Source organism: Stegostoma tigrinum, chromosome 5, assembly GCF_030684315.1.
Source record: "Stegostoma tigrinum isolate sSteTig4 chromosome 5, sSteTig4.hap1, whole genome shotgun sequence".
Lineage (NCBI taxonomy): Eukaryota > Metazoa > Chordata > Chondrichthyes > Orectolobiformes > Stegostomatidae > Stegostoma > Stegostoma tigrinum.
In genome coordinates, this window is record NC_081358.1 from 124,835,184 (window position 1) to 124,858,311 (window position 23,128).

At 47.0% G+C, this 23,128-nt stretch overlaps 1 protein-coding gene across 1 annotated transcript; it reads left to right on the plus strand.

The window, feature by feature from the left end:
• aqp4 (aquaporin 4) lies at window positions 1–22,365 on the plus strand. The gene is made up of 5 exons (XM_048530094.2): window positions 1–188; window positions 12,474–12,882; window positions 15,222–15,386; window positions 15,471–15,551; window positions 17,938–22,365. The coding sequence occupies exons 1-5, from the start codon at window positions 91–93 to the stop codon at window positions 18,214–18,216; spliced, it is 1,032 nt and encodes a 343-aa protein (XP_048386051.1). The 5' UTR covers window positions 1–90; the 3' UTR covers window positions 18,217–22,365.
• The last annotated feature ends 763 nt before the right edge of the window (window positions 22,366–23,128 follow it).

The following is a 23,128-nucleotide window of genomic DNA, read 5'->3' on the forward strand; positions in this document are numbered from 1 at the left end:
CTCGTTCTCCCTCTCTGTCTCTCTCTCTCTCTCTCTCTCTCCCCCCTGTCTAGCTGCTATTAAAGAGAGCAGCAGGGGCTGCTGAGTACAATGCATCGCGAACACCAAGAAATCGAGCCAGACGCTCAGTCCCAGCACTCGATCCATTCTCTGCCTTCTGCAACATCTTTATACCCAGCAAACGCAAGGTATTTAGTAGGACTTTGTAAACTTGCTTCAGATCAAGTTTGAAACCCGTCAGGTCTCACGAATAGACTTTGTGAGAACGGAAAAGAATATCGCTCTGAAATAAGTCTTGGTCAATTCAATGACTTTTAAAATGAGAAGTAAACTTCCAGAAGTGGAGCAGTGACACAATATTATGGTGTGCGTGATTAATGGCAAGCTATGTTAAACTGTAAGCAGGTACTTCGAATTAATGTTCACTTTTAGCGAATGGATTGTGGCTGGGCTGCTCAAATGTTGTTAATAGTTTATGCCCCAAAATCATTTTACAGAGCAAATTAATCAGAGTTAGACCAACGGGGCAGGTCGTGCGTTGTTAATGTCCAGAGCTGCATGTCTATTGATTTAATTGCCAAGCCATAAGATATAAAAGCAGAAGTAGGCCATTCAGCCCATTGAGTCTGTTCTGTCATTCAATGAGATCCTGGCTGATCTGATCATCCTCAACTCCACTTTGCTCCCTTTTCCCCATATCCTCTGATTCCCCTTCCTGATTAAAAATCTGTCTCTCTCAGCCGTAAATATATTTAATGACCCAGCCTCAACTGCTGTCTTGTGGTGATTGTAATGAGGTCAGCCAGGTGGACCTCATAGAATCTAGGTTCCCCAATTGGGGCTGTTAATCTGGTCCAGTCAGGGAGCCCTGGCTGACAGATATAAACGGGAGTGTCCGAGGTCCTGCTCACTCTGAGAGCGCTGGAGCAGTGTCAGGGACACGACATGAGTAAATGAAGGGGGACTTGGTGATGGGATATTGGCCCCTGTGGAGTTACTTCCCTCTGTGGCAAAGAATTCCACAGATTCACTTCGCTCTGAGAGAAGAAGTTCCTCCTCATCTCTGTCTTAAATAGGTGACCCCCCCTCATTCTGAGACTACGCTGTCTGGTCCTAGACTCTCCCACGAGGGGAAACAGTCTTGCCACATCTCCACTGCCAAGTCCCCTAAGTATCTCGTATGTTTCAATAAGGTCCCACCTCATACTTCCAAACTTCGATGAGCACAATCCCAATCTTTTCCAGTCTTCTCATCAGACTGTCCCTCCATGTTTGGTTCGTCTGCATGTGTCTACAAAGTCTTTGAGTAAGATTAGTGGTTCGCCAGTTAAAACTCATTCATAGAGTCGTACAGCATGGAAGCAGACCCTTTGGTCCAACTTCCTTTCAACAACAACCTGCATTCGTTTAGCAGTGCAAACGTTTCGAGTTGGTTAGCACAGTTGACGGAATGACTGGTTTGTGCTACCGCTGGCATGGGTGTGAATCCCATACTGGCTGAGGTTACAATGAAGGGCTCTCCATTTTATCTTCCCCCCCCCCCCACTTCCCTTCGATGTTGTGACCCTCCGGTTAAACAACATCAGTCCTCTCTCTATCATGACAGGGAGGACTGTGATGACTTTACTTATTTTTAACATCATCAAACATCCAAGGTTACTCAAGGGAACCCAATCAAGATTTAGTGCTAGTCCAACATCAGACAATATGAGGGCAGGTGACCTAAAAGTTTAATCAAAGAGATAGTTTCTAAGGAGTGTGGTTAAAAAGAGAGAGAGAGAGAGAGAGAACTTTAAAGAGCAAATTCCGGATCTTAGTTTACAGGCAGCTGAAAGCACAACTGGCAATGGTGGAACATGAAGTTTGGGAACAGAAACCAGACCAAGGCTGGAGAGCACAGAATCATCGAATGGTTATACTGCAGGAGGAGACCATTCAGTCCATCGTGCCCACACTGGCACTCTGAGCATTTTGACTTAGTGCTGAACTCCTGCCTTTTCCCTGCAATGTTACACGTTGTTTCTGACCCATCAAATGCCCCTCTTGAATGCCTCAATGGAACCTGCCCCCACCACCTTTCCAGGCAGTGCATTCCATACCCTCACTACTAACTGCAATGAAAGCTTTTATTCCTCACCTCGCATTTTGCTCTTTTGCAAAACACTCAAACATTTTGTCTTTCGTGATTAATATTTTTCACACACTTTGAACCTTTTGAGAAAGGAATGAGGAAGGAAAGCATTTGTTGGACTGCATGGAATAGCGGGAGCTTCAGGAATGATTCAGTAGCACCAGTATGATGGGTCAAACTACACAAATCTAAAACCAAGATAACAAAGTGTGGGGCTGGATGAACACAGCAGGCCAAGCAGCATCTCAGGAGCACAAAAGCTGACATTTCAGGCCTAGACCCTTCATCAGAGAGGGGGATGGGGTGAGGGAACTGGAATAAATAGGGAGAGAGGGGGAGGCGGACCGAAGATGGAGAGAAAAGAAGATAGGTGGAGAGGAGAGCATAGGTGGGGAGGTAGGGAGGAGATAGGTCAGTCTAGGGAAGACGGACAGGTCAAGGAGGCGGGATGAGATTAGTAGGTAGGAAATGGAGGTGCGGCTTGTGGTGGGAGGAAGGGATGGGTGAGAGGAAGAACAGGTTAGGGAGGCGGGGACGAGCTAGGCTGGTTTTGGGATACAGTGGGGGGAGGTGATGAGCTGGGCTGGTTGTGTGATGCAGTGGGGGGAGGGGATGAACTGGGCTGGTTTTGGGATGCGGTGGGGGAAGGGGAGATTTTGAAGCTGGTGAAGTCCACATTGATACCATTGGGCTGCAGGGTTCCCAAGCGGAATATGAGTTGCTGTTCCTGCAACCTTTGGGTGGCATCATTGTGGCACTGCAGGAGGCCCATGATGGACAAGTCGTCTAAGGAATGGGAGGGGGAGTTAAAATGGTTTGCGACTGGGAGGTGCAGTTGTTTATTGCAAACTGAGTAGAGGTGTTCTGCAAAGCGGTCCCCAAGCCTCCGCTTGGTTTCCCCAATTCTGAAACCTATTTGTATTACTGATTGCTCTAACATGCCTGTTGGTTTTAACCAACGGAATAAGGCTTGAATAGTTCCCTTAAGTTCTAGACCTGTTAACAAATGGGAGCCCTTTCCCTGGAACAATTTGAGAAGGCCATAGGGCTGGACGAGGTTGTGAGATCGGAAGGGAATGATGGTGTGAGAAGATTTAACAATGCATTCATACAGTTGTCCAGCACAGAAATAAACCCTTTGGTGCAACTCATCCTTGCTTACCAGATATCCTAAATTAATCTAGCCCCATTTACCAGCATTTGGCCCATATCCCTCTACACCCTTCCTATCCATATACCCAGCCAGATGCCTTTTAAATGGTGTAATTGTATCAGCCTCCACCACTTCCTCTGGCAGCTCATTCCATACACACACCACCCTCTGTGTGAAAAAGTTACCCCTTGTGTCCTTTTTAAATCTTGCCCCTCTCACCTTAAACCTGTGCGCCTCTAGTTTTGGATTCCCCTAGCCTGAGGAAAAGACCTATTTCACCTTATCTATACTCGTCATCACTTTATAAACCTCTATAAGGTCATTCCTCAGCCTCTGATGCTCCAGGGAAAAGAAGCGTCAGCCCATTCAGCCTCTCTCCTTATCTCAAACCCTCCAAACCTGACAAGATTGTGGTAAATCTTTCCTGCACCTTCTCAAATTTAACAAAAGCCACCCTATGGCAGAGAGAGCAGATTTGTACGTCATATTCTAAAAGTGGCCTAACCAAAGTCCTGTGCAGCCTCAACATGGCATCCCAATTCCTATACACAATGTTCTGCCTAATGAAAGCATGCATACTAAACACTGTCTTCACTACCCTGTCTACCTGTGACTCCACTTTCAAGGAAATATATACCTGCACTCCTAAAGTCTCTTTGTTTGAGACCCACCCCAGACCTTACCATTAATTGTACAAATCCTGCCCTGATCTGCTATTCCAAAATGCAGCAGCTCACATTTATCTAAATTAAACTTCATCTGCCACTCGTTGACCAATTAGCCCATCTGATCAAAGTCCTGTTGTACTCTGAGATATTCTTCCTCACTGTCCACTACACCTCCCCTTGTGGTGTCATCTGCAAACTTACTAACCATCCCTCCTGTGTTCACATTCAAACCATTATTACAAATAACTTGTCTCTTATGCCTTAATACCCATTATAACTATGTTGCAACATGCTCAGCAGTCCAAACACATCACATAGAATTATACAGAAAGTCTCACAGAGAAACAGGATACTTAGCTCAACAACTATTCTACTTACTAGTCAAAACACACAAGAGCTCAGTTAAGACATATTAAAATCCATTTTGGCATCAGGAACCTTAATCTGTCAGTTAAAAACAGCAAGCACATCAGGGAAGTCAGCAACACAAATGGGTTTGTAGAATTGTGCAGCCTAGGTATGAAAACTTACGAAAGTGGGACCAATTCAATGGTTTTTTCAGCCCATTTTTTTTCTGGCACTGTCTACTCATTACTGAAGCTCCTGCTTCCTTCTCTAATGTTCTTGTCTCATCCCTCAACAAAAGATTTAACACTTGTGAAAAATACTATGCTTGAAAGATAAAATGTTAAAATTCATCACTTCTGCCTAAATTTGGAAATATTTATAGGCATCAATAACAGTTCAGGGATAACCCTACCATGCCTTGAGCTACCTGAGTCCTAAACTGGGGAATTCACTTCCTATACCCCTAACTTGCTTGCCTCCTTTAAAATGCTCTTAAAAACATCTTTCTTTTGAAAAAAGACCAAACATTTTAACATAATAAAATGTGAGGCTGGATGAACACAGCAGGCCAAGCAGCATCTCAGGAGCACAATTCTCCAGCATCTGCAGTTCCCATTATCTCTGAAACATTTTGACAGCTGGTCTATTGTGGCTGGATGTCACAAGTTTGCTGATGAGTCTCCTGTGATGAACTGGCTTTACTGCTTTGAAAGATGCTATGCAAATGCAGGTTTTGTTTACTGCTGGGAAGAAGTATAGACTGGAACTCGCCGCAGCTTTACTTCAATATTGAGCACCATTCATGTTACAAAGTTAGGGGACCACCATGTGGCAAGAAATGGTATTTCACCACTAAGAACAGCCTGGAGTTTGCAACTGATTTCTGTGAAATTCATGAGCACCTTTAGGGAATCACAGAACAATATAGCACAGTGGGAGGCCATTCTGCCCTTCATGCCTGTGTTGGCTCTTTGAAAAAACCATTGAATTGGTCCCACTTCTCCTGTGCTTTCTCCATAGTCCTACAAGTTTCCCCTTTTTAAGTGAGTGTAGTATTTAACTTTGTTCCTTATTTCTTTCTGCCTTTTTCGTAAGTTTTCATACCTAGGTACTTGTACCTATGATGGTGTGCATGTGCGGCGATGTTGAAAACTTTTCACTGCAGTTTTGCACTTGAGTATACACAAAGTCTCAATGTACATCAAAAACTTTTGCAAACTGAATCGGCTTCTACCCGCTGGTCAAATATTGCTTTGCAGGTTATAACAAACCGCTGCACGAGAAATGAGAGATGACAAGGTGTGGAGCTGGATGAACACAGCAGGCCAAGCAGCATCAGAGGAGCAGGAAGGCTGACATTTCGGAACTGGATCCTTCATCAGAAATGGGGGAGGGGAAGACCGTTCTGAAATAAATAGGGAGAGAGGGGGAGGCGGATAGAGGAGAAGATAGGTGGAGGGGAGACAGACAGGTCAAAGAGGCGGGGATAGACCCAGTAAAGGTGAGTGTAGGTGGGGAGGTAGGGAGGAGATAGGTCAGTCCAGGGAGGACGGACAGGTCAAGGAGGCGGGATGAGGTTAGTAGGTGGGAAATGGAGATGCGGCTTGAGGTGGGAGGAGGAGATAGGTGAGAGGAAGAGCAGGTTAGGGAGACAGGGATGAGCTGGGCTGGTTTTGGGATGCAGTGGGGGAAGGGGAGATTTTGAAGCTGGTGAAGTCCACATTGATACCATTGGGCTGCAGGGTTCCCAAGCGGAATATGAGTTGCTGTTCCTGCAACCTTCGAGTGGCATCATTGTGGCACTGCAGGAGGCCCAGGATGGACATGTCTTCGAAGGAATGGGAGGGGGAGTTAAAATGGTTCGCGACTGAGGGGTGCAGTTGTTTATTGCGAGCCAAGCGGAGGTGTTCTGCAAAGCAGTCCCCAAGCCTCCGCTTGGTTTCCCCAATGTAGAGGAAGCCACACCGGGTACAATGGACACAATATACCACATTGGCGGATGTGCAGGTGAACCTTCTCTTAATGTGGAAAGTCATCTTGGGGCCTGGGATGGGGATGAGGGAGGAGGTGTGGGGGCAAGTGTAGCATTTCCTGCGGTTGCAGGGGAAGGTGCCAGGTGTGGTGGGGCTGGAGGGGAGTGTGGACCGAACAAGGGAGTCACGGAGAGAGTGATCTCTCCGGAAGGCAGACAAGGGTGGGGATGGAAAAATGTCTTTGGTGGTGGGGTCGGATTGTAGATGGCGGAAGTGTCGGAGGATGGTGCGTTGTGTCCGGAGGTTGGTGGGATGGTATGTGAGGATGAGGGGGATTCTGTTTGGGCAGTTATTGCGGGGGCGGGGTGTGAGGGATGAGTTGTGGAAAATGCGGGAGACACGGTCAAGGGCGTTCTCGACCACTGAGGAGGGAATTTGCGATCCTTGAAAAACGAGGGCATCTGAGATGTACAGGAATGGAATGCCTCATCATGGGAGCAGATGCAGCAGAGGTGAAGGAATTGGGAATAGGGGATGGCATTTTTGCAAGAAGGTGGGTGGAAAGAGGTGTAGTCTAAGGGGTCTTTCCGGAGAGACCACTCTTTCCGGGACCCCCTTGTCCGCTCCACACTCCCCTCCAATCCCGCCACACCCGGCACCTTCCCCTGCAACCGCAGGAAGTGCTACACTTGCCCCCACACCTCCTCCCTCACCCCCATTCCAGACCCCAAGAAGACTTTCCATATTAAGCAGAGGTCTACCTGCACAGCTGCCAATGTGGTATACTGTATCCATTGTACCCGGTGTGGCTTCCTCTACATTGGGGAAACCAAGCGGAGGCTTGGGGACCGCTTTGCAGAACACCTCCGCTCGGTTCGCAATAAACAACTGCACCTCCCAGTCGCGAACCATTTTAACTCCCCCTCCCATTCCTTAGATGACATGTCCATCCTGGGCCTCCTGCAGTGCCACAATGATGCACCAGAAGGTTGCAGGAACAGCAACTCATATTCCGCTTGGGAACCCTGCAGCCCAATGGTTTCAACGTAGATTTCAAAATCTCCCCACCCACCACTGCATCCCAAAACCAGCCCAGCTCATCCCCACCTCCCTAACTTGTTCTTCCTCTCACCAATCCTCTCCTCCCACCTCAAGCTGCACCCCCATTTCCTCCCTACTAACCTCATCCTGCCCCATTGACCTGTCCATCCTCCCTGGACTGACCTATCTCCTCCCTACCTCCCCACCTACACTCACCTTTACTGGCTCCATCCCCACCTCTTAGAACCTGTCTGTCTCCTCTCCACCTATCTTCTCCTCTATCTATCTACTACCCGTCTCCCCCTCTCTCCCTATTTATGTCAGAACCCTCTTCCCCTCCCCCATTTCTGAAGAAAGGTCTAGGCCCGAAACGTTAGCCTTCCTGCTCCTCTGATGCTGCTTGACCTGTTGTGTTCATCCAGCTCTCCACCTTGTTGCCTCGGATTCTCCAGCATCTGCAGTTCCTATCATCTCCTGGTAACCCCTTCTGGGGCTTTTGCTAACTACAATAAATCTCCATTCTTTGATTATAAAGAACCCCTTTCCAGCCAGTGCTGCCGCGATGACACCCGCCACTCCCCACCAGTGGAAAATGTTCTTCCTTATTTCCTCTCTCTCAATCCTGATTTGAAACACCTCCCATCAGATCTCTCCTGAACTTTCACTGCTGCGGGGGGAGAAATGTACACTGTCCCTATTCTGAATCCCACTGACCATTCAGCACCAGTCTCCTTTATTGAATGAATGCTTACCTGCATTGAAATTGACAATATGTGTGTTGCAGACCCAGATACTCAGTCAAACACAAGTGAAAGCATCTCTTCAGGTTCAAAGGTAAACATTCTCCACTGAGGCCTGTAAGTATTAAAAAGAAATTCAGGTTTCCGCTTGATAGTTCAAAAGGTGATACAGCATTTAAAACTTTAGACCCAACAAGCTGGAGCATTGTGCGTAGCTCTGGTCACCGCACTATAGGAAGGATGTGATCACACTGGAATGGTGGGGGGGGGAAGCAGAATGCAGACGGGATTGACCAGGATGTTGCCTGGGACGGAGCATTTCAGCGATGAAGGGAAGCTGGATAAACTCAGGATAACAAAGTGTGAAGCTGGATGAACACAGCAGGCCAAGCAGCATCTCAGGAGCATAAAAGCTGATGTTTCAGGCCTAGACCCTTCATCAGCGAAGGGTCTAGGCCCGAAACGTCAGCTCTTGTGCTCCTGAGATGCTGCTTGGTCTGCTGTGTTCATCCAGCATCACACTTAGTTATCTTGGATTCTCCAGCATCTGCAGTTCCCATTATCTCTAGATAAACTCAGGCTGTTTTCTTTGGGGCGGAAAAGATTGAGAATGACCTGACATCGGGTATCAGATTATCAGCAGCATGGACTGTGTGGATAGAAAACGGCTGTTCCCCTTAGTTCAAGGGTCAATAATAATGGGGCATAAGTTTAAAATGAAAGGCAGGAATTCAGGAGGGGATTGGAGGGAAGCCTTTTTACCCAGAGGGTGGTGAGGGTCTGGGATGCACTGTCTGGAGGGCAGTTGAGGTGGGAAACCTTTAAAAATTACTTTAAAAATCATTTGAAGTGTCATAACATTTAAGGCTGTGGGCCCAATGCAGGAAAATGGGACTAATGTCGGTTGTAGTATAGTTTTGGTGGTATGGCCTAAGTGGGCTGAAGGGCCTCTTCTGCATTCAGTGAAGCAGCATTAGCTAAATATTATTTTTGTCAACAATTTGTGCTTTACAGTACAGACTTTTTTTAATACAATCCCTACAGTGTGGAAACAGACCCTTCAGCCCATCAAAGTCCACACTGAACCTCAGAGCATCCCACCCAGACCGATCCCCCTCTTACCCAACTAACCTACAGATCCCTGAACACTACAGGCTATTTAGCATGACCGATCCACCTAGCCTGCACATCTTTGGACCGTGGGGAGAAACCGGAGCACCCGGAGGAAACCCACGCAGACACGGGGAGAATGTGCAAACTCCACACAGACAGTCGCCCAAGAGTGGAATCGAACCTAGGTCCCTGGTGCTGTGAGGCTGCAGAGCTAACCGCTGAGCCACCGTGCCACCCATTCTTAAGATCTTTCACCTTTTACTTTGAACACCACCAAAAATCCCACATATAGTGTTGAAACAACAATCGTAAAACCACATCATTGAAACAACACAACACTTTATTCCAAAGCAGCCAAAGTTATGAATCATTCTATAGACAGTGAAAGTGTATAGCAATACACACAGGAACATTGAAATATGTTCGGCTTCCTAAATGTATCCAACAATGTATGACAATCACTGATAGCAACAGGAAAGATCTTAATTAGAAAACTTCATCTCAATCATTGTGAAACAATCTAACGGAGATCAGCAGCTAAAGTCACAACAAGTTCCTTGTTTGTCTAACCTAATGGTAGAATTGTTAAATGCTTTAACAGTGGAACGGCTGCATTTGTATAGCGCCTTTAATGTGAACAATTATTCCAGGGTGCTTCACAGAAGTGTTATCCTGACATTAGAATCAGTGATGGACAGTTTGAACAGGGAAGGTAAGAGATGAGCAGGGAGATTTTGGAAAATTTATTCACAGGAGGTGGGTGTCACTGGCTAGGCCAGCCATCCCTCACTGCCCAGAGGACAGTTAACAGTCAACCACATTGGGTCTCTAGTCACATATAGGCCAAATCAGGAAGGGATGGCAGATGCCCTTTCCTGCAGGACATTAGTGAACCAGATGGGTTTTCATGCCAATCAACAATGATCACATGCTCAGCATTAGACCAACTTTCTATTCCAGATTTTAACAAACTTAAATTTCACTATCTGCCATAGAGAGCTGCCTGGGCTTGGACATTGAGTATATTCAAGGTTGAAATACACAGACTCTTAGTCAGTAAGGGTTTTTAATCAAGACTTATGGAGAAGGCCAGAAGTCAGACAAAACCAGGTCAGAGTCCAACAGAGATAATGGGAACTGCAGATGCTGGAGAATCCAAGATAATAAAATGTGAGGCTGGATGAACACAGCAGGCCAAGCAGCATCTCAGGAGCACAAAAGCTGATGTTTCGGGCCTAGACCCTTCATCAGAGAGGGGGATGGGGAGAGGGAGCTGGAATAAATAGGGAGAGAGGGGGAGGCCTAGCCGAACTTGTCCTCACCCTCAAAAACTTCTCTTTTGACTCCTCCCACTTCCTACAGACTAAGGGGGTGGCCATGGGCACCCGCATGGGCCCCAGCTATGCCTGCCTCTTTGTAGGTTACGTGGAACAGTCCCTCTTCCGCATCTGCACAGGCCCCAAACCCCACCTCTTCCTCCGGTACATTGATGACTGTATCGGCGCTGCCTCTTGCTCCCCAGAGGAGCTCGAACAGTTCATCCACTTCACCAACACCTTCCACCCCAACCTTCAGTTCACCTGGGCCATCTCCAGCACATCCCTCACCTTCCTGGACTTCTCAGTCTCCATCTCAGGCAACCAGCTTGTAACTGATGTCCATTTCAAGCCCACCGAGTCCCACAGCTACCTAGAATACACCTCCTCCCACCCACCCTCCTGCAAAAATTCCATCCCCTATTCCCAATTCCTCCGCCTCCGCCGCATCTGCTCCCACGATAAGACATTCCACTCCCGCACATCCCAGATGTCCAAGTTCTTTAAGGACCGCAACTTTCCCCCCACAGTGATCGAGAACGTCCTTGACCGCGTCTCCCGTATTTCCCGCAACACATCCCTCACACCCCGCCCCCGCCACAACCGCCCTAAGAGGATCCCCCTCGTTCTCACACACCACCCCACCAACCTCCGGATACAACGCATCATCCTCCGACATTTCCGCCATCTACAATCCGACCCCACCACCCAAGACATTTTTCCATCCCCACCCCTGTCTGCTTTCCGGCGAGACCACTCTCTCCGTGACTCCCTTGTTCGCTCCACACTGCCCTCCAACCCCACCACACCCGGCACCTTCCCCTGCAACCGCAGGAAATGCTACACCTGTCCCCACACCTCCTCCCTCACCGCTATCCCAGGCCCCAAGATGACATTCCACATTAAGCAGAGGTTCACCTGCACATCTGCCAATGTGGTATACTGCATCCACTGTACCCGGTGTGGCTTCCTCTACATTGGGGAAACCAAGCGGAGGCTTGGGGACCGCTTTGCAGAACACCTCCGCTCAGTTCGCAACAAACAACTGCACCTCCCAGTCGCAAACCATTTCCACTCCCCCTCCCATTCTTTAGATGACTTGTCCATCATGGGCCTCCTGCAGTGCCACAATGATGCCACCCGAAGGTTGCAGGAACAGCAACTCATATTCCGCCTGGGAACCCTGCAGCCTAATGGTATCAATGCGGACTTCACCAGCTTCAAAATCTCCCCTTCCCCCACCGCATCCCTAAACCAGCCCAGTTCGTCCCCTCCCCCCACTGCACCACACAACCAGCCCAGCTCTTCCCCTCCACCCTCTGTATACCAAAACCAGTCCAACCTGTCCCTGCCTCCCTAACCTGTTCTTCCTCTCACCCATGCCTTCCTCCCACCACAAGCCACACCCCCATCTACCTACTAACCTCATCCCACCTCCTTGACCTGTCCGTCTTCCCTGGACTGACCTATCCCCTCCCTACCTCCCCACCTATACCATCCTCTCCACCTATCTTCTTTTCTCTCCATCTTGGGTCCGCCTCCCCCTCTCTCCCTATTTATTCCAGCTCCCTCACCCCATCCCCCTCTCTGATGAAGGGTCTAGGCCCGAAACATCAGCTTTTGTGCTCCTGAGATGCTGCTTGGCCTGCTGTGTTCATCCAGCCTCTCATTTTATTATATCAGAGTCCAACAGGTTTATTTAAAATCGCAGCACTCCGAAAGCTTGGGATTTCAACTAAACCTCTGGGACTATAACCTGGTGTCATGCGATTTCTGAACTCGTCCACCCCAGTCCAACACCGGTACCTTCACATGATAAGAATGAATGAGGAAGAGGCAGAAAGGTGGACATGAGGGTGACCAGATCAGCCAATGACCTCAGTGAATGGTGTAGCACGGTTAGTGGGCTGTGTGACCTACCTCTGCTCCTATATCATCTGGTTTTACATTCTCGAAGTGTTAACTTTCACTTTTCTCTTGCTCCTTCCAGTCAGCCCAGAGCACTCTATAGGTTTCAGGCAGGTATGGTGGCTTGCAAAGGAATATGGACACAACAGTTCTGGAGAGCAGTTTCTGGAGAGTTTTTGGCGACACTCATTTTTGTCCTTCTCAGCCTGGGCTCGACAATTTCCTGGGGAGGTGAAAGCGCCCCTTTGGATACCGTCCTCATCGCTCTCTGTTTTGGACTTAGCATTGCGACCATGGTGCAGTGCTTCGGTCACATCAGTGGGGGTCATGTTAACCCAGTGGTGACAGCTGCCATGGTGTGCACTCAGAAGCTGAGCCTAGCCAAAGGAATTTTTTACATCGTCGGCCAATGCCTGGGCGCCATCTCCGGTGCTGGGATCCTCTACCTGATCACACCGTTACACGTTGCAGGTGGCCTGGGAGTAACCAAGGTAATTCAGATCCAGAAGGCAGGAACTGAGTGGGCAGTGATGGGCTACTAATGATCTCAGTGTCACAATGTTGTTTGTATAATCTTGCTGTGCCATTTCTGTATTCCGACATTAATGCATCTAATGATTATGGTTACTGCACTTCAGAAGCATGCCTGTAGGAAAATTACAGCAACAGTAAGGTCATCCAGCCCCTAGAAGCGACTCAGCTGTTCATCAGGATCTGGCGAATCCAACATTCCTCACATCCACTTTCCTGCCTTTCCCCCATTACCTTTTATTCATTGATTGATCAGGCGTACATTTGCCTTTTAGATGGTTCAGGATTTCCCCGGGTTATAATGGGAATCAATTCAAATTCCAAATCAGAAACAAAATCCGTGACATTGTGTTTTGTTTGCTCATATATTGATGCATGGGATGTGCGTTTTGCAAACTCAGCCAGCCCTAGTTTGCCCGTCCCTAGTTGCCCCCTTGAGAAGGTGGGGGTGAGCTTCCTACTTGAACCGCTGCAGTCCATGTGCTGTGGGTTGACGCTCAATGCCCTGAGGGAGGGAATTCCAGGATTTTGATGCAGCAACAGTGAAGGAACGACGATATATTTCCAAGTCTGGATGGTGAGTGACTTGGATGGGAACTTGCAGGGGGTGGTGTTCCCATGTCCTTCTCGATGGAAGTGGTCATCGGTTTGGAAGGTGCTGTCTGAGGATCTTTGGTGAATTTCTGCAGTGCATCTTGTAAATGGTACACACTGCTGCTACTGAGCGTCGGTGGGTGGAGAGAGTGGGTGCTTGTGGATGTGGTGCCAATCATGCGGCTGCTTTGTCCTGGATGGTGTTGAGCTTCTTGAGTGTTGTTGGGGCTGCCCCCATCCAGGCAAGTGGGGAGTATTCCATCACACTCCTGGCTTGTGCCTTGTAGATGGTGGACAGACTTTGGGGAGTCAGGAGGTGAGTTACACATCATAGCCACTGACCTGCTCTTGTAACCATTGTATTTATATCATGAGTCTAGTTCAATTTCTGGTCAATGATAACTCCCAGGTTGTTGAAAGTGATGGCAACACCATTGAATCACAAGGGGAGAGGGTCAGATTCTGTCTTGTGGGAGAAGGTCATTGCATACCACTGAATATGTCGCACAGGTGTTACTTGCCTCTTGTCAGCCCAATCCTGGAAATTGCCCAGATCTTGTTGCAAATGAACACGGACTACTTCAGTATCTGAGGAGTTACAAATTGTCCTGAACATTGTACAATCATCAGCAAACATCCCCACTTCTGACCTTATGGGGGAGGGAAGGTCATTGATGAAAGACCTCATGATCCGCTTGGGAACCCTGCAGCCCCCAATGGTATCAATGTGGACTTCACAAGCTTCAAAATCTTCCCTACCCCCACTGCATCCCAAAACCAGGTCAGCTCATCCCCGCCTCCCTAACCTGTCCTTCCTCCCACTTATCCCCTCATCCTACCTCAAGCCCAACCCCCATCTCCTACCTACCAACTTCATCCCACCCCCTTGACATCTCCGTCCTCCCTGAACTGCCCTATCTCCTCCCTAACTCCCCATCTACACTCCCTTTTACTGGCTCCATCCCCGCCTCTTTGACCTGTCTGTCTCCTCTCCACCTATCTTCCCCTCTATCCACCTTCTATCCACCTCCCCCTCTCTCCCTATTTATGTCAGAATCCCCTTCGCCTCCCCCATATCTGAAGAAGGGGCTAGGCCCAAAACATCAGCTTTCCTGCTCCTCTGATGCTGCTTGGCCTGCTGTGTTCATCCAGCTCGACACCTTGTTATCTCTGATTCTCCAGCATCTGCAGTTCCTCCTATCTCAGTCAGCTATAGTTCTTAGGGCCAAAGGGATCAGAAGTTATGGAGAGAAATTGGAAACAGGCGACTGAGATGGATGATCAGCCATGATCATGTTGAATAGGGGAGCAGGCTCAAAGGTCTTGAATGGCCTACACAAGCTCCTTTTTTCTACTTTTGTATGTTTAAGATACAAAGTTAGAATAATTACTAAAAATGAATGACTACTGCCTTTATTCATTACTGATAATTAATCACTTAGCCCTTGAGTAAAGCCCCTTAAGGTGCCTCTTAAAATCAAATATCTGTTGTCATCGATGACTGAGAGTTTGTATTTGAGATGATTAGCATGCCAGCACAAGATAGCTTTTTTCAAATAAGTGACATCTTGACCCTGTTAGGCCAACAGATCTCGAGTGTTAGTTAAAGTGTCTCTGAAAATGTTTAGATTAAGCAAACCAAACTTTAAAACACAAATACTCTAAAACCCAGGGTGGCCTACAAATCTTCTTCTTGGCTTTGCAGGTAAATGAGAAGCTTTCGGCAGGACACGGCCTATTGGTTGAGCTGTTTATTACATTCCAACTGGTGTTCACCATCTTTGCTACATGTGATCCCAAACGCAATGATCTCAAAGGCTCAGCAGCTTTGGCCATTGGTCTGTCTGTTGTCATTGGACACCTGTTTGCAGTAAGTTTATTGAACCACTTTGTAATCAATTGGGACTGATAGGGAGCTACCGTATACCTGCTGACTTTTCTTCCTGTCCTCCAGGTTAACTACACAGGAGCAAGTATGAACCCTGCTCGCTCCTTTGGACCTGCAGTTATTACAGGGAGATGGGAAAATCATTGGGTAATTATCAGTGACTTATCATTAGTAACAATAACTCAATTACATTCTTTTCCAGCGATGGCAAATGATAGATTATGTGGTCAAATTGGCACATTGCCCAGACTCAATGGGCTGAATGGTCTCCTTCTGAGCCATGACAATACTATGATTTTTTAAAAATTATTCATTCTGGGATGTGGGCATTGTTGGCTAGACTGAGCATCTCTATTGCCCTTGAGAAGGTGGGGGTGAGCTGCCTTCCTGAGTCCATGTGCTGTGGGTTGACCCACAATGCCCTTAGGGAGGGAATTCCGGGATGTGACCCAGTGACAGTGAAGGAGGGGTGAGATATTTCCAAGTCAGGGTGGTGAGGGGAGGGGAACTTGCAGGGGGTGGCGTTCCCATGTGTCTACTACCCTTGTCCTTCCAGATGGAAGTGGCGATGGATCAAAGGGGCTGAACACTCCACACATTTTCTCAATAAATTTTTACCCTCTCCACTGTTGCTCCTGAATGTGCTCCCACCATTGTTTCAGGTAATGTACCACAGGTTACAACAACCCACTTAGTAAATAAGCTCCTCTTCATTTTTTTTTAGTCAATCTCGTAAAAAACAAGTAGCAGAAATGGAGAGCATTGAACACAACGGCCCTCCACATTCGTCAGAACAGCTGTTAATGGTTTCCAGCAGGCAAAATGGCCTAAAACTAGCAAAGCTGATAATAATAGGTGTTGGAGTGGACACTTAGCCCTTCCAAAGCAATTCCACCATTCATTAAGGTCATCACTAAAGTTATTCCTCAACCCAGCCTTCTCCACTACCATTTCATGCCTTGACTCCCTTAAAATCTGCACCTGAAAATGAGAGAGATAATGGGAACTGCAGATGCTGGAGAATCCAAGATAACAAAGTGTGGAGCTGGATGAACACAGCAGGCCCAGCAGCATCTCAGGAGCACAAAAGCTGATGTTTCGGGCCTAGACCCTTCATCAGAGAGGGGGATGGGGAGAGGGTTCTGGAATAAATAGGGAGAGAGGGGGAGGCGGACCGAAGATGGAGAGTAAAGAAGATAGGTGGAGAGAGTATAGGTGGGGAGGTAGGGAGGGGATAGGTCAGTCCATGGAAGACGGACAGGTCAAGGAGGTGGGATGAGGTTAGTAGGTAGGAAATGGAGGTGCGGCTTGAGGTGGGAGGAAGGGATGGGTGAGAGGAAGAACAGGTTAGGGAGGCAGAGACAGGCTGGCCTGTTTTTGGGATGCAGTGGGGGGAGGGGAAGAACTGGGCTGGTTTTGGGATGCGGTGGGGGAAGGGGAGATTTTGAAGCTGGTGAAGTCCACATTGATACCATTGGGCTGCAGGGTTCCCAAGCGGAATATGAGTTGCTGTTCCTGCAACCTTCGTGTGGCATCCTTGTGGCACTGCAGGAGGCCCATGATGGACATGTCGCCTAAGGAATGGGAGGGGGAGTGGAAATGGTTTGCGACTGGGAGGTGCAGTTGTTTGTTGCGAACCGAGCGGAGGTGTTCTGCAAAGCGGTCCCCAAGCCTCCGCTTGGTTTCCCCAATGTAGAGGAAGCCACACCGGGTACAATGGATACAGTATACCTCTCTGATGAAGGGTCTAGGCCTGAACCGTCACCTGAAAATGAGAGCCCAATCAGCTGGGTGCAGGGGGTGGGATCTGAGGGCAATGGGACCCTGATGAGAGAGCAGGGCTTGTGGGGACTTCAACCTTCACACCCAAACATCTAGTGACCTCAGTGTCCAGCATAACCAATGACCAAGCATCCCCAGCCGTCTGGGGTAGAGAATTTCAAAAACTCACCACCCTCTGGGGGAAGAGGCCCGTCCTCATCTCAATCCTAAAAGGCTGCACTCATTATTCTGAGACTGTGAGCCCGTTTTCTAGATTCTTCCACCCCAGGGAGTCCTTTCCTCTAAGCATTTGTTGCGTCTCTTTAGCCTTCATAGAAACTCTCCAGTACAGAGAGTGGCCATTCAGCCCATTGAGTCTGCACTGATGCTCCGAAGAGAAGCACCCCACCCAGACCCACCCAATAACCCCACATTCCCCCTGGCTAACTCACCTAGCCTGCACATCCTTGGACACTATGGACAACTGAGCATGGCTAATCCACCCAAACCTGCACATCTTTGGACTGTGGGAGGAAACCGGCACACCGGAGGAAACCCACGCAGACACAGGGGGAATGTGCAAACTCCACACAGGCAATCAACTGAGGGTGGAATCAAACCTGGGCCCCTGGCACTGGGAGGCTGCAGTGCTAACTACAGTTCCACTTCCATATGTTTATATTTGGATCACAGGTCAGTCTTACATAACAGCCCCAGGTTCAATATATTTGCCTTTCTCATTGTGTCATCCCACTTTCTCCCTGACCTACAGGTTTACTGGGTGGGCCCTATGATGGGTGGAATCATTGCTGCTGGCCTCTACGAATATCTCTTCCGCCCAGACAGAGAACTGAAGAACCACCTCAAGGATATTCTTAAGCCTACACAACCTCCTGGAGACAAATGCATTGAGGTGGAGGACAACAGGAGCCAAGCTGTTGACTACGATGAATTGATCATCAAACCTGGTGGTTCTGAAATTATTGACATGGATAAAAGTGAAGCTAAGAGGGAAAATGATGCCACAAAAGAACTTCTGTCATCTGTATGACTAGCAAAGAGAACAGAGAGCAGAAATGATCTCTTGTGTGTGAGTGTCATTTCTCTGAAGGAAACAGACCTGTTGTAAATACAAGGTACTATGTACCTCTTCAATAACTGTGAGAGCGATCATTCATTCACTGAAACTCAGAATGGTTACGGTGCACGAGGAGGCCATTCGGCCTATCATGCTTGCACTGGCTGTATCCCCTAGGGCCAATCTCCTGCCTTTTCCCCATCTCCCTGCCCACCATTCCTATCCAATTAACCATCCAGTGCCCATCTTGAATGCCTGAATGGAACCTGCCTCTACTACATTTCCCAGGCAGAGCATTCCAGACCCGCACTACTCGCTGGGTGAGAGTGTTGTTTTGTTTCATTTGTTCCTCATTTTAAATCTTCCCCCTCTCATTCTTGTTTCTTTTATGAATGGGAACTGCTTCTCCCTTTCAACACTATCACGTGCCCTTGTGATTTTAAAAATCTCTTTCCAATCTACTGTAAAAACAATAATTTTAGTATATTTCAGGAAGGTGACACAAAACGATGAAGTTATAGAATCCCTACAGTATGGAAACAGGCCATTCAACCCACACTGACCTCCAAAGAGCATCCCACCCAATTCCTGTAACTCTGCATTTCCCACCCAGCCTGCATGTCCTTGGATGCTTTGAATCATTTAGTATGGTTAATCCATCCTAAGCTGCACATCTTTGAACTGAGGAGAGAAACCAGAGCACCTGGAGAAAACCCACACAGAGAATATGCAAGCTCTGTACAGACAATCGCCTAAGGTTGGAATTGAACCTGGGTCCGTGGTATCATGAGGCAGCAGTACTAACCACTGAGCCACTCTACATTTTTGTGCTTGAGTCAGTAATTTCATGTATTCCCTTTTATGCAGTTCACTCAGATATTTATAAGGAAGTTTATTTTGAAGAATGTATTGGTGTTATGTGCTGTACTGATGGAAGGGTTCCTTGACCCAGGGCCTTTCTGACATTGTTACCAGGAGGTCTACAGCAGTGAAAGTCTTTGGTGGTGATGAATCCTTTTGGATTTAACTTGCTTACTGTTGGAAGTCTTTCACATGTGTGGCTGCATTTCAGCTGAATGTTTAATGATAATGATGCAACTAACTGTGCCAGCTGGTGCACACGCCTGTGCTTTCGGCCCCACGCACTGATGATAGTATGTTTCTTCCCAGGAAGAGTTTATTTGCAATGTGTAAGATTGCTTTCTTTAACAGTACAACACTATAATATTTAGACATAGGCTCGAAGTTAAAAAATCCTACTCCTTGTAATCAGGTCCCCTGAGATCTTCACCTCATCCCCAAGACCTCTGTAATGCTGTAATTCTCCCTGACGATCTCCATGCTATTGCTGACGTCGCTGGGATCAGCTGTTTATGTCCAAAGTTCATTCCGAATCCTTCCCACCTTTCAGATGCTTTTCTGACTGCACACGATTCATTGACAGGATGTCGGCTAGTCTAGCATTTATTGCCCATCCTTAATTGTCCCTGAACTGAGAGCCTCTCTCAGAGGGCACATAAGAGACAACCTTATTGCCCTGGGCCTGGAGTAACACGTTAGGCCAGGCCAGGTAAGGACGGCAGATTTCCCCTCCCTGCAGATCATCACTAAGCTTGATGGTTTCTTTTCCAAAAACGGTCTCCTAGTCATCTTTAGATTCTTAATTCCAAATTTTCATTGATTTCAATTTCATTCAAATTCAAAGGAACCTAAAGAACTGCAGACACTATAAAGGAGCAACAAAAACAAAGTTGCTAGAAATGCTCAGCAGGTCTGGCAGCATCTGTGGAGAGAAATCAGAGTTAATTAGTGACCCTTCCTCACTCAAATTCCACTGCCTGTTTTGACTGGATTTAAACTTGGGTCAGTAGACTGTTACCTGGGCCTCTATATTTGCAGTCTAGTAGTAAAACCACCAGGCCAACACCACCCCTATGTTATGCATATGAAATGTTAAATCATGTCTGTCTGCTCCCTTAGTGGTCCTTAGCAATCACTTAGAAATTGAATTTTGCTGGAAGTAATGATAGGCTGTTGAAGGGTTTCGTCTTGCATTCATCAGGACAGATGCAAGAATGTCAAATTTTGAAGGGAGTAACAATTTATGCTGCATGAGAAAAGGATATTGATGCAATTTCAGTGCTGATGTGGTGCCAGATACTGAAGCCATTTACACCAAGGACTGGCAGTTTGCTTCAACCAGTGCGCCCTTCTGCCTGTTCATAATACATGAATTCACAATCTGCAAGGGCCGGTGGGGGTGGGGAGCAGGGCATGGAAATCAATGGCTTGGTGTAATTCTCACTACACTGTCAATCTAAATACCCAGGCTAATGTTCAGGCTAACACAGGCTCAAATCCTACCAGGCCCACTGGTGAAATTAGAGTTTAATTTTACAAAAGTAATCAGGAATTAAGATTGTTGGAGAAAAACCCATCTGGTTCACTAATATCCTTTAGGGAAGGAAGCTACCATCCTTACCTGGTCTGGCCTACACGTGACTCCAGCCCCACAGCAATGTGGTTGACTCTCAATTGCCCTCTGGGTAATTAGAAATGAGCAATAAATGCTGTCAAGCCAGCAATGAATGATCTTGTGAATGAATTTTTTAACACGCAGATTCCTGACTGGGTCCATTTAGCTCTGCATGCACAACTCAGAAGTCTGTAAGAAATAAGAACAGGAGCAGGCCATTCAGCCCCACGAGCCTGCTCCACCTTTCGATAGGATCATGGCTGATCTGACATCCCTCATGCCCACATTTCTGCTCTTGCCCCATATCACTTGTTTCCCTGACTAATCTTATCTCTCTCAGCCTTAAACATAAGGACTCTACCCCCACACATCTCCAGAGTTCCAGACTCACAAGCCTTTGATAGGGAATTGATGTGATTCCATGGTTAAACCCACTTGTTGAACAATTCTGAATAAGCTACAAATTACAGGAGGAGTAACCAATTCAAAGTGAGCAGTGTGGCTAACAGCATAGCTTACTTCCCCTCTCCCATTTCTGAAGAAGGGTCCAGACCCAAAACATCAGCTTTCCTGCTCCTCTGATGCTGCTTGTCCTGCTGTGTTCATCCAGCTCCACACCTTGTTATCTCAGATCCTCCGGCTTCTGCAGTTCCTACTATCCCTTTATAGCTCACTGACGGCTACAGGTACTCACCTGCCCCCTGCAGGAAACAAGGAATATGACCGAGCATGTTCCTCCTTTTCACAATCAAAGGAAAACAAAGGGAATTGTAATTCTCTGGTACATTCTCCATGGGCACAAGACAAACAATTAACTTGCTATGCAATACAGCATCTCAATGCGGGTTACACAGCTTGTTTCTCTCTTCAGTATTTATTTAATCAATAATTATTGGTTTCAGCTGCGCATCAGTTGGTCGCACTACCATTGACGAATTGCAAAGGCAGGGGTTCAAATCCCACTTCAGGGAATCCAGGTTATAAAGAATCAAAAGCTGGCTCTGCTGTGTGGCTCCAAGAGGGAACTGTGTTGGAGAAGGGGCTAACACTAGGCTGAACCTGTCATATGTGTCTTAAATATCCCATGCAGGACAGTTTCCTGGCCATCTCTTTAACAGATGACATGGCCATTAACACTTTCATCTTTGTGGGAGCTGGCTTTACAAAAATTGGCTGCTGTGTTCCTCATATTACAGCAGTGACCACACTTGCAAATTACTTCAATGACTATAAATCACTTTAAGATTGACTGAATTCTTCAAGGCGCTATACAAATCCAGCTGTTTTCTTCCTCTACCTCCTTGATAAAGCTTTAGGTTACCTGCCATAATATCTTCTCTTGAGGCTCACTGACAACACAGCTGTGCAGCACCTTCAAAGTCTCATTATGTTAAAGGTGCTATATTGACATATGCTGTTGTTGTTGTTGGACCAAATGAAGTGATAGTTTTCTATATTTTCTCAATTCATGTTTCATTATATGGAAATATATACTCTTGTTTATATCTAACAGATATGTTCAGCCTTTCTGATATTTGATTAGGTTATTAACAAAGTGTACAATGGTCTCACTCTGTAGATTTAAAGAAACAGGCATATTTTGAATGAGTTATTATCTCTGCGTATTGTTGCTGAATTATCAGAGATGTGGCTGCCTGAGTTTTATTTTCTTAAACTCCTTATGCTTTAACCTAATGTGTTTGTTTTGAAATGTTTGTGAGACTTTACTTTAGATAAACTGATTAAGTTTTCGATCAAGGGTCAAAAGTATAGAAAGGTTTGCAATATATATTTCCCTACGCCATTCATCAATATAGAAACTACTGGTAGGTCATTCATCCTTTGAGCCTCGTCCTCCATTCTACAGGATCATGGCTGATCTTTCAACTGAATGCCATATTCCGACTTCCTTGATAAATTTTTAGCTAAAATCTCAGCTTTTTAAAAAATTATTCAGTGAAGCTGAATGCACCGTTTATTGCTTTGGCTAGCATTTCTTACCCGTTGCCACTTGAGAAGGTAGGGGTAAGCTGCCTTCTTGAACCTCTGCAGTCCACGTGCTGTGGGTTGACCCACAATGCCCTCAGGGAGGGAATTCCAGGATTTTGACCTGGCGACACTGAAGGAACGGCGATATATTTCCAAGTTATGATGGTGAGTGGCTTGGAGGGGATCTTGCAGGGGTGGCGTTCCCATTTATCTGCTGCCCTTGTCCTTCTGGATGAAAGTGGTCGTGGATCTGGAAAGTGTTTTCTGAGGAACATTCCTGAATTTCTGCAGTGCATCTTGCAGATAGCACAGAGATAGTAGGAACTGCCAGTGCTGGAGTCTGGAATAACAAGGTTTTTAGCTGAATGAACACAGCAGGCCAGGCAGCATCAGAGGAGCAGGAAAGCTGATGTTTCGGGT

What these genes read in the sequence shown, in the direction of transcription:
- aqp4 (XM_048530094.2), top strand. Translation starts at nt 91, where the DNA reads ATGCATCGCGAACACCAAGAAATCGAGCCAGACGCTCAGTCCCAGCAC. An exon ending in GTGGCCTGGGAGTAACCAAG is followed by an intron (nt 12,883 to 15,221) that starts GTAATTCAGATC and finishes TTGGCTTTGCAG; the next exon opens with GTAAATGAGAAGCTTTCGGC. An exon ending in TCATTGGACACCTGTTTGCA is followed by an intron (nt 15,387 to 15,470) that starts GTAAGTTTATTG and finishes CCTGTCCTCCAG; the next exon opens with GTTAACTACACAGGAGCAAG.